This window comes from Danio rerio, chromosome 4 (genome assembly GCF_052040795.2).
Source record: "Danio rerio strain M-AB ecotype USA chromosome 4, GRCz13ab, whole genome shotgun sequence".
NCBI lineage: Eukaryota > Metazoa > Chordata > Actinopteri > Cypriniformes > Danionidae > Danio > Danio rerio.
Genome location: NC_141024.2, coordinates 287,566 through 300,000, shown reverse-complemented (window position 1 = coordinate 300,000; position 12,435 = coordinate 287,566). Strand labels below are relative to the sequence as shown.

At 35.3% G+C, this 12,435-nt stretch overlaps 2 protein-coding genes across 23 annotated transcripts in view; one reads left to right on the top strand and one right to left on the bottom strand.

Annotated features, from left to right (window-relative positions):
- rerg (RAS-like, estrogen-regulated, growth inhibitor) overlaps positions 1–5,847 on the bottom strand; it is a 26,520-nt gene extending 20,673 nt beyond the window's left edge. Inside the window, exons 1-2 of one of the 2 annotated variants that reach the window (NM_001327837.2) lie at positions 5,778–5,847; positions 2,389–2,516 (exon numbers count right to left, since the gene is read on the bottom strand). In NM_001327837.2, the coding sequence (NP_001314766.1) occupies positions 2,389–2,449 (61 nt within the window). In that variant the 5' untranslated portion in view covers positions 2,450–2,516; positions 5,778–5,847. The remainder of the gene's footprint in view (positions 1–2,388; positions 2,517–5,777) is intronic. The other variant, NM_001444254.1, reaches the window with a different exon arrangement.
- The window catches only part of ptpro (protein tyrosine phosphatase receptor type O), a 55,426-nt gene that overhangs the window by 15,078 nt on the left and 27,913 nt on the right, over positions 1–12,435 (top strand). For 16 of the 21 annotated variants that reach the window (XR_015481893.1, XR_015481892.1, XR_015481891.1 and 13 more), the window contains 3 exons: positions 2,426–2,560; positions 8,058–8,112; positions 8,538–8,665. Coding sequence is in view for 4 of the 21 variants with exons in the window: in XM_087246419.1 (XP_087102545.1) it covers positions 11,473–11,523 (51 nt within the window). In the remaining 17 variants the exon portion in view is untranslated. Of the gene's footprint in view, positions 1–2,425; positions 2,561–8,057; positions 8,113–8,537; positions 8,666–11,278; positions 11,524–12,435 lie in introns of those variants that run through there. The other 5 variants (XR_015481890.1, XM_087246419.1, NM_001441656.1 and 2 more) reach the window with 1 other exon arrangement.

Here is a 12,435-nt window from a genome sequence, read left to right as displayed (position 1 = left end):
AAACACACACACACACACATCCCAACACACACACATTTACAAATACATTCAACGTACACACACTCATACACACTTGGACAAACTTCACAAACACACTTTTGCTAACAGACTAAACATACTTATATGAACTACACACACACACACACAGACACACACACACACACACACACACACACACACCTCTTTACAAATACATTAAACATACACACACTCAACACACTTAAACAAACTCCAAACACACATACACACTTAAAACACATTCAACTTACACAGACTCAACATACTTATATGAACTCCACACACACACACACACCTTTACAATCACACACACACACACACACACACACACACACACACACACACACACACAGATATTGGGTGATGGATGTGCTTTTGAAGATGTCCCACCACTGCTGATTTATTCCCTCCTCACACACACACACACTCCTGTATCTGCTGAAGTGGGTCAGCTGTGTTATTAGGCGATAAATCAGACGCTGATTTCTGTGTGTCTGTAGTGTGTGTGTGTATCTGCGTCACAGCAAACACACACACACACACACACACACACACACACACACACACACTCATCTCTCAACACTTTCTGCAGCTTTTACATCACCTTACACTGTTTTAACTCTGATCTGGCCTTCAGTCTCTGTGTGATGGAGTGTGTGAGTGTGTTTGAAAATGTGTGTGTGTGGAGTTTGTAAGATAAAGTGTGTGCATGCTTTGTGTGTGTGTGTGTGTGTGTTTGTGTGTGTCTGTGTGTGTGTGTGTGTGTATTGAGTATGTTTGTAAAAGTTTGTGTGATGGTGTGTGTGCATGTTTTGTGTGTGTTTTCAGTTTGTGTGTGTATTGAGTGTATTTGTGAAAGTGTGATTTCAGTGTGTGTGTATGTTTAGTGTGTGTGCGTGTGTGTGTAGTTGGTAAGATGGAGTGTGTGTATGTGTTACTGTATTTGTGTGTTTTTCAGTTGGTGTGTGTGTATTGAATCTGTTTGTGCCAGTTTGTGTGACAGAGTGTGTGTATGTGTTATTTGTGTGATTTCAGTGTGTTTGTGTGTATTGGGTGTGTATGTTGATTGTGCTTGTGAAAGTGTGTGTTTGTGGGGTTTGTATAATAGAGTGTGTTTTCATAATGTCTATGGGTGTGTTTTCTTTCTGTATTTTCCGTGTCTGTGTGTGTGTGTGTGTGTGTGTGTGTTTTCAGTCTGTGTGTGTTAGAGCTGTAACTCTGTTGCTGTTATTGTGGTCTGGTATTTATGTAGTCTAGTGGTGTTCGTGTGTGTGTGTGTGTGTGTGTGTGTGTGTGTGTGTGTCCTCAGCAGCAGCAGCATCTTCATCAGGTCTGCTGGACAGATTCTTCAGCGTAACACAAACACTCAGATATTTCCAGCTCATAAAGCCTCCAGAGTTCCTGCAGCAGTGCCAGCCGGCTGCTTTCCCCCGCGCCGCCGCCGCCGCCGCTACTGCGCTGTACTGAGCTGGAGATAAGATCAGCCTGAGAGCGTTATTAATTACTCTGTGTGTCCGTCAGACTGAAGGCAGCTAATAATGCGGTGCTCCAGACCTCAGACTGATCCTGTCTGAAAGAGTTTACAAGCACACGCAACTGTTCTCTTCTTCACACTGCAGAAACTGCTCTTCTAACTTACAGTTTTGTCTCGTTTCTAGTCGAAATATCTACAACTCTTAAATCAGTCAGCATTTTCTAGACCAGTCCAGAATATATTCTTGTGTTCAGAGTCAAAATGAAGAGAGTTTTCCATTAAAACAAGCACAATAATCTGGGCAAGAGAAATAGTCTGGTTTTCCTTTTGAGATTATTTAGCTTGTTTTCATTAAAGACTGGCTCATGTTGACTCATTATTTCTGAACACAAGACTATATGTGTTACTTGTCTAGAAAATGCTGACTGATTTCAGAGTTTTAGATATTTGGACTGAAACGAGACACACACAGAGTCAGTGCGGTGTTTCTGTTTGCTTTCACAGCGTGAACATCTGAACATTTTTAGCTAGATGCATCTGTTGAATGGGCCAGAATGACTGAGCGCTTGTTTCTGGTCAGTAATTGATCAAGCAGAAGCGTGCTGTTTAAAATAAGCGTAATTTTCCTGCAAATATTGGTTTCCGGAGAGCAGTTGTTTTCATTGATTGCTGCTGTAATGAGAGGCTAACAGACGCAGGCAGAGCTGAATACTGTTGCCATGGCACCTGCCAGACCATTCATAACACACACACACACTCGCTGTACAGGTATGAGTGTGCGCTGCTCAATACATATATATATGACACATTCATACATACACACACTGATGTGTTGACACACACACACACACACACACTGTAAGTGAAAGCCTTCAGCACCATGTGACTAAACTCACCTGACTTTCCCACTCCTGCTCTCCCAAACACTGCCAGCTTCACCTCTGGACTCTTTGCCATGACAACGCCAGCGAACCAGCCAATCAGAGAGCAGAGAGAGTCACCGTGGCGACGGCATCATCTACAGCTGAAACAGATGACAGACGTCAAACAGCAGGTCCTTTCGGTCAGGTCAGTTCATCAATACTCATACATACTCAACAATACTGCTAAATACACAACAATATCCATAAATACTCAACCATATTTAACAATACTCAGCACACAAATACTCACCAATACTCATAAATACTCAACAATATTCATTAATACTCACCAATATTCATAAATACTTACTAATACTCATAAATGGTTAACAATACTCATAAATACTCAACAATATTCATTAATACTCACCAATATTCATAAATACGTACTAATACTCATAAATGGTTAACAATACTCATAAATACTCAACAATATTCATTAATACTCACCAATATTCATAAATACTTACCAATACTTATAAATGGTTAACAATATTCATAAATACTCAACAATACCTAACTTTAGTCAACACACAAATACTCAACAATCTTCATAAATATTCAACAACACTTATTAATACTTAAAAAATGTATAACTACTCAAGAATATTTATAAATACTCAACAATATCTATAAATACTTAACAATACTTAACAATGCTCAACACAAATACTCATAAATACTTAAAATAGTCAAAAGTCATACTGAACAATACTTATAAATACTAAACAATACTAATCAGTACTATCCTCAACAATACTCATCATAAATATCCGGCAATACTCATGAATACTCAGTTCTTATAAATACTCTTCAGTACTCAACAATATTCCAGAATGTTTAACAATACTCATCCATACTCGTAAATGCTCAACAATACTCACAAATACTCAGACCATACTCAGCAATACTCAACAAATTCTCACAAATACTCAACAATACTCACAAATACTTACAAATGATCAACAATGCTCATAAATACTCAACAATGCCCACAAATACTGAACAATACTTGCAAATACTTACCAAAACTTAAAAATACTTACAACTGCTTATAAAGGATCAACAATCCTCACAAATACACAACAATATTTACAAATACTTACAAATAATCAACAATACTCATAAATACTCAACATTACTTAACAGTACTCAGCAATATTCAACAAAGGCTTAACAATACTCAAAAATACCTAGCAATACTCAACAATACTCAGTAAAACTCACAAATATTCAACCATACTCATAAATACTCAACAATACTCAAACATATTCAGCAATGCTCAAAAATACTCAACAATATTTACAAATACTCACAAATAATTGACAATGCTCATAAATACTCATCAATACCCACAAATACTTAACAATACTTTCAAAAACTCAAAAATACATAACAATACTTACAAATGCTCATAAATAATCAACAATTCTCATAAATACTCAACAGTACTCACAAATGCTCACAAATAATTAACAATACTCAGCAATACTCAACAGTAATCAACAATACTTACAAATACCTAACAATATTCAGCAATACTCAAGAATACTCACAAATACTCAACAATAATCAGCAATACTTGCAACTACCTAGCAATAGTCAACACATACTCAGCGATACTCAACAATACTCAGCAATACTCAACTATACGTGCAAATATTTAACAATACTCATGAATATGCAACGATGCTTATACATTGGCACATCAGAGGCTTATTTTTCATCTTGTAAAAGGGGAATAATAGGTCTTTAAAGCCACAGTTCACCCACTATAGTAAACATTCATCAAGAGTTTGATTGGATGAAAGTGAAGAATGTAAAGATCACATGATATGGAGAGTGTCACATGACCAGATAACAGCACTGTGAGACTGATTGAGGTCTGAATCGCAGCATTTGTCTTCATCATTGAGACCTCATATAATTTTACAGTTCAGGTATTTATATCGCATCATTAATAGTTTTGATTAATAGTTTTAACTTTATTTCTGATAACTGATTCTTTAGTGACATTAAAAAGCTTTACTAGGTTAATTAGGCAAGTTACTGGACAACAGTGGTTTGTTCTGTAGACAGTTAAAAACATTTCTTAAGGGGGCTAATACTATTGACCACAGCAGTTTTTAGTTTTTTAATATAGATTCCAGCCAAACTAAATGAATGATGAAAAATATAACAGGAGATACTGTAGAAACAAATAATTTGTGCTCTTTTAAACAGCACTCGAAATATTAATATTCAACATTTATTTAATAATGTTGCGTTCAGCTGTAGTTAATAGTTGAATCTATATAGTTGAGATGCAGAGTGTACTGTACAGTGTCTGTTTCATGTGCTTACTGTAGTCATGGCAGAAAATGTTATGTTTAAGCACACACTAATCATAAAATTAGCTGTACAGTAGTGTATTTTTAATGAATAATAATTAACATAAGTAAACAGTAACATGAACAGTGTAAAATAACCTGCAATCAAATATAATTACTAATTGTGTGATTAAAACTAAAGTTTTATTTCTAGTTAAGGATGAAGCAATAGCTTATTAATAAATAAAACTGCTACATTAAAATAAAACGCCTAAATAGAAATATTTATCGTATAAATATTACACTTATAGTAATACAATAACAATCAAAATAAACCAAAAAAGCTCAATATATTACAAATCTTAGGAATCGTTTATTAATACAATTTCTGTTATAGTATAATATTATTAATTAATAATATAATAGTATATAAATGTTAAATAAAATCAGACTAAACTGTGAATAACAATGCGATTATTACAGCTCAATTACTGAAAATAAAATAGCAATAATATAATAGTGTATACATGTTAACATTACTGTGTTTGTGTTTGAGCTTTTCTACAAACAAACCTGCATATTTAAGAATGTTTACAGATATTTATTAGAAAGCAGGCCAGAAACTAACAATTATTTAATCTATTAATAATGAAAGATTAATATAGAGGTGAGAATATCTGTATTATATACATGAAAATATGAATTATACAAGTGTACTAATGCAAACACACATACAGACAGCAGATCATTTAGCATAACCGTAATAGTGTGTGTGTGTGTGTGTGTGTGTGTGTGTGTGTGTGTGTGTGTGTGTGTGTGTGTGTGTGTGTGTGTGTTGAGATGTAGAACCAAGAATCAACATCCGTTACATACACACAATGATACAGAGCGACACACTGACCTTTAACAGTGACCCAAACATCAGTCCAGCTCAAACTTCACTCTCTCTCTCTCACACTCACACACACACACACACACACACACAGCTCATCATCTTCATCATGCAGTAATCTTCAGTAATGTTCGAACAGTAATGAGAGACTCAGACTCACCGTGAGAATTGATCTGATCTGCGGACGAGTGTGTGTGAGTGTGTGTGTGAGAGCGCTGACATCCACTGACAGAGAGAAAAGGAGAGTGTGTGTGTTTAAAGACTGATGGATCCGCCCACAGACCCGCATCACACACACACACACCAGCAGATCAACATGACTCGACGGTGACACCTGCTGGATGACACACACATGCACAGATACATACACACTCACACAGACATGCAGACACTTGCATGCACATACACACTCGCATACACACACATACTCAATCACACTCACACACAGATACATTCACACTCACATGTGCACTCACTCACACACACACACTTAGACAAATAAGGTCACATACTCAGTCACACATGCACACACACCCACACGTATGCACTCACTTACTCGATCTCACACACACTCACATGTGCGCACACTGTCTCTCTTTCACACACACATGCACTTATTCACATATTTACATCCATCACACACAGTCATATGTGCACACACATTCACATGCTCGTTCATACACACACACACACACACACACTTTTTTACACTTACATACACATACACATACTCACATACTCGATCACACACACATGCACTCACACATGCATTCATTCACATTTTCACATACATCACATGCACTCACATGCACGCACACACACATACACACCTACTCATATGCTCACACATACACCTACAAATACACACTTACATAAACACACATATACTCTCACACACTCACTTTCACTCACACACACACACACACATACACACAGAGAACAGTTGATCCTCCTTTGAATGTGATTTGCAGAAGTGCTCCTGGAGTCTGGACACAGTACAGATTCACACACTGGCCTGATCCTCTCAGAAAGACCTTTTAGGATGCTTTAAACAGTTTATGGTGAACCTGCTCCAACATTAGTGTACGCCTGCGTTTACACACTAATAACACTGCAACGACACAACAACACTCTTATTTTTCACACTGTCTCTCCTTATATATTTTCTTTTCAGGAGAAAGTCTAATAATAATAATAATAATAATAATAATAATAATATAATAACAACAATAATAAAAACATTTATAACAATAAAAATAACAATAATAATATTTATGATAATATTAATAACAACAATAATACCATTTTAAATAATAATAATAATAATAACAATAATGATAATAACATTTATAACAATAATTCTAGCAATAATTAAAACATTTATAATAACAATAATAACATTTATAATAATAAAAACAACAATAATAATAGTAGAAACAACAGTAATAACAATAATTATAATAACATTTATAATAAATCCAACAATATGAATAATAATAACAATAGCAACAACAATATTAATAATAACATTAATACAAAAAACAATAATAAAATAATAAGGATAATAATAACATTTATAATGATGATGATAATAATAACAACAATAATAATAAGATTTATAATAATAACAGTAATAGTAATAACAACAATAATAACGTTTATACTAATAATAACAATAAAAATGTTATAATAATAATAATTACATTTATAATAAAACCAACAATAACAACAATATTAATAACATTAATATAAGTAATAATAACAATAATAATTATGATAATAAAAATATTTATAATAACAATAACAACAACAATAATGATAACATTTAAAATAATGATGATAATAATAATAAATAACAATAACATAAATAATAATATTTATAATAATAATAACAACAATAATAATAATAACATTTTGAATAATTATAACAACAATAATAACATTTAGAATAAAAACAATAATAACAACAATAAAACAATAGTAATAACAATAATAATAAAAACATTTACAATAAAACCAACAATAATATCAAAATTATTAATAATAACATTTATAAAAAAACAATAATAATAACAACAATAATAATATTATTAGCAATAATAACATTTATAGTAATAATAATAATAACAACAACACCAATAATAATAATGATAGCATTAATAATAATAACAACAATACTACTAATAATAAAGTTTATTTTATGTAGCACATTTTAAGTGATGCTTTACAACACAAGCAGAAGACAAAAAAACAAAGTAAAGCAATAATAATAATATATATTTTATATGTGTTTGTTTCAAGATTTAAATAACATTTAAATGATGAATGAATTAATTTAGTTTTAGTCTGAGCTGACTCTATGAGCCTTGATCTTGTCATCTCTTGTCATTGTGAAAGAGCAGCATGAACATTGTGCTAAACATCTGCATTTGTTTCACAGAAGAAAAGAAAGGCTGGTGTGTTTTGAACAACAAGAACTAAAGCTGCAGAATAAGGTGAGCAAGTGATGGCCGGAGGAGGACTTAAATTAATGAAACGCTCTTTAATATATCATAAATGATTCACCACTAGAGGGAGACACTCATCTGTGTTTCAGGTTTACTGCAGCTGCTGTACACACACACACACACACACACACAGACTGATGGACATAACCAGTTTAGTCAGATGCACACACAGACTGAAGGACACAGCCGCTTCAGACAGCCACAGACAGATGTATACAGCCAGTTCACACACACACACACACACACACAAACACACGCACATGCACACACACACACACAAACAGTCTGATAGATACAGCTGGTTCAGACACACACAGATGATCAGTGTTTATATTAGCGTTATCCGCTGTGTGTGTGTGTGTGTGTGTGTGTGTGTGATCAGACTGACGCTGCTGTGTTTAATTGTGTTTCAGACTGAAGATCGTCAGGGAAACCCTTTGTCCACATTCCATCACCGTGGAGAAGCTCTCAGCCAATCAGAGAGCAGCTCCCGTCTGCCGGATGCTGATTGGCCGGCGGCTGTAAAGCTGCTCTGTTGCTGGTAAGAGGGCAGCGGTGTGTGTGTGTGTGTGTGTGTGTGTGTGTGTGTGTGTGTGTGTGTGTGTGTGTGTGTGTGTGTGTGTGTGTGTGTGTCTGAAGTATAAGACGGAAAGTGTATGAGACTTGTTTTAATAAGCAGATCTGTTGGGAATAGCTAACACCGGCACACACTGTAATAATGAACAATGTGTCAGTGTTTGTTTCATGATGGACTGTAGTTGTTGGTTTAATTTGGGCTGTTTTATTTTCTCACATTATTATTAACATTAATTATTATAAATTGACAATATGCAGATGAATATGAGCTGTGGAGGACAGAAAACAGTGATGAAGTGTTGTTCATGTAAGTAAAAGGTTTACGCTAACAACAAATGTCAAGCTGACACTAAACTGAGCCCAATATTCATGCAGAATAATGCAGAATGAACATGTGATTCTGTTATTAACTGTTGATTTACTTATTGTTAATCTTATTAAAACTACAACAGAGATGACATTTCCCATCATGCTGTGCTTTAAAACACAATTTACTGCATTGTTTTATGGTATTCTTGTGTTTAAAGAGTGAATTGACTGAAGTATGACAGGATCAGGCCACACATCATTCATCTGCTGAACAATACTGAGAGAAGAATAACCACACACATCAATGCCTTCCGGTTTCCAAATCACATGCTTTATCTATCAGCGCTTTACAGATTGATCTGAACTCTGAATATCTCATGCAAATGTTTATTTAGCTCAGTAAACACACAGTAAAGATGAAGATTACACTTGATTATCTGATGATTACTGAAGCTGGATGTGTGATTCAGGAGGCGGACAGTCACAAATAGGAATAGACTCAAAGTTATATTATTTCCAAGTGATATATATATATATATAATTTAATTAAACACTCATACAAATATTATTATTAGAGAAAACTTAAATTGTGTTATGATTCAAAACACTTTCATTATTTTTTTTTTCTTTAGAAGGTGTAAATATTATATAATTATTAATACATTTTTCTTTAGCTCAGTCCTTTATTTATTAGTGGTCCCCACAGTGGAATGAACCGCCAACTATTTTAGCATATGTTTTACACAGCCGATACCATTCCAGCCGCAACCCAGTACTGGGAAACACCCATGCACACTCATTCACACACACACTCATACACTACGGCCAGTGTAGTTGATCAGTTCCCCTATAGCGCATGTGTTTGGACTGTGGGGGAAACCAGAGCACCCGGAGGAAACCCACACCAACACGGGGAGAACATGCAAACTTGCTTCTTACAGCGACCCTCTTGCTGTGAGGCCATAGTGCTAACCACTGAGCTACCATGCCTCCCCCTAATATATATTATATGTTTAACTTTGGATTGCTTGAGCTGCTTTAAATCCAGACAGAATTGTGTCAGGTTGAACTGTTCAGTTGTTAAAGCCTCTAAATGCATCAGAAATTGATTCTGCAATGCTCATTTTTCCTCATCCTCCTGTGCTTATGTTGAGGTATTTCTCTTTAAAGGATATAAAAATAACATGTGCTTCATCATAAATGTCAATAACTGAACACACACACACACACACACACACACACACACAATGTTTATTATTGATGCAAATTTCAGATGCCATTTAAAGGCTTTTGCATTCGAACTCTTCAGATTTTCTTTGTTGGTGCTGTTGTTTGTTTATTTGTTTGTTATTGTTTATTTATATCCCCAATACCAATAGAGTGGCTATTCATCCAACAAATAAAATGACAAATTCACACCAAATCATCATCATCATCAAAACAATCAAATTAAACAATAAAAGCAATACAGAAACCAAATAAAAACGACAAACGTAAACTAAACTACAACACTAGACATCAATACAACAAATACATAAATACAAATTAACATCAGCATTTAAATAAAACAATAAAAAACAAATAAAAAGACAAATTTACAATAAACCATAACAGCAGACACCAATAATACCACAACCAATTAAAGACTAATTTACATTCAATCATCATTAAAAAACAAAAGCAAATGGCTACAACCAAATTAACGACACAAAACATCCAAAAACAAATTGATGTAAAAATAAAACAATAAAAACTATACTAAAGACACATTTACAATAAACTACATCAATAAACACCAATAGACTAACCAAATAAAGACACTTCTACATTTAAACCAACCCATAATAATCAAAATAGGCATAATCTGAATGTGCATAATAAGCAGTGCAGTGTTCAGGGGTGTCTGTCTGTGAGCTGAGCATGAGGATGATGATGAGGATGATGTAAAGCAGGTTTGATGAGAGATTCAGTCTTCTAGTGTTCAGAGATTCAGGGCGGGGCGACAGAATCTCCGTGTCTCAATCGCTGCTGCGCTCACTAGATAGTGCGCATCCTTCAGCCTCATTCCCGATCTTCACTCTCAAGAAAGCGCGCATCCTTCGGCATCACAGCCGCTCTTCAATCACTAAATAGTGCGCATTATTTAGCATCACAGCCGGTGTTCGATCACTAGATAGTTCGCATTATGTAGTCTAACTCCCTAGGTAGTGCGCGTTGGAGGATTGCGGACACACACACACACACACACACGGCCGGACAGAACCGCGCCATACGCTCCTTGTGTCTCCATCATTCACCGAGCCGCCGCAGAGCCGAACCCGCACCGCGGTACCGAGACGGCGGACACCGGGACACTCGGGCGAGTTCGGCTCGGTTCGGAAACCCGAGCGCAGTTCCATCACTCGCTATTGTTCGGATGCGCGACGCCGAGAATCAAAGAGTGCGATCGATTCCCGACCGATCATGAGTTCCGCTCGTGCGCGCTTCTTCTTCATCATCTTCATCTTCATTCAGGTGCGTGCATATTCCGTTCATTGATGACAAAGAGCTTTATTAATGTGAAGCGCTCATTAATACACGCGCGTCTCCGTGGATTCGCGTGCGCGCGTGTATGTGTGCGTGTGTGTGTGTGTGTGTGTGTGTGTGTGTGTGTGATATCAGACTTAGGCTATAGCATCAGAATCTGCTCCAATATTCCTGCAGGCGAAACTGGGTCACACAGATGAACGCGCGCGTGTGTGTGTGTGTCTGTGTGAAACATCAGTCGGCTTTCACTCACCGTTATTCTGCTGCAAATCTATCATCATTAATTTAATAGGAGTATGTGTATTTTTGCATTGTTTTATACATTTAAAGCATTTTGATATGTGTGTGTGTGTGTGTGTGTGTGTGTGTGTGTGTGTGTGTGTGTGTGTGTATGAAGCATCAGTCGGCTTTTATTCAGGATTTTCAGCTATAAAGCAAATTTAACATCAATAATAATAATCACAGAAATATTTTGATGTTATTTTTCATCCATAAAGCATTTTACAAACACATACCTCTAGACATCCCATGACTGTCTGCAGCAGTACACCAGATCATTAATGTAATAACAGTACTAATACATCAGAAATAAAGACACATTTGAAAAGAATACAGCCGGGAATAAATGAGGATAGCTTATTTATCAGCTCATTTTCAATAAATAAATACTCAAAATGTCTAAAATGTTTGATTTGATATAGTGCATGTTGAGCAATCATGTCTGATTTGTAAGTTGAGCAGTCATATATACATTTCCCCAGCAGAAATGTTATTTATTGTTTTATTTGTGTATTATTGCTTTATTGTTATTGTCATTCATCTGTTTGTTTTCATACAAATACAGTTATAAATATTATTTTTACAAGAAAAAAAATATGAAGTCAAGTTCACAACTAAAGA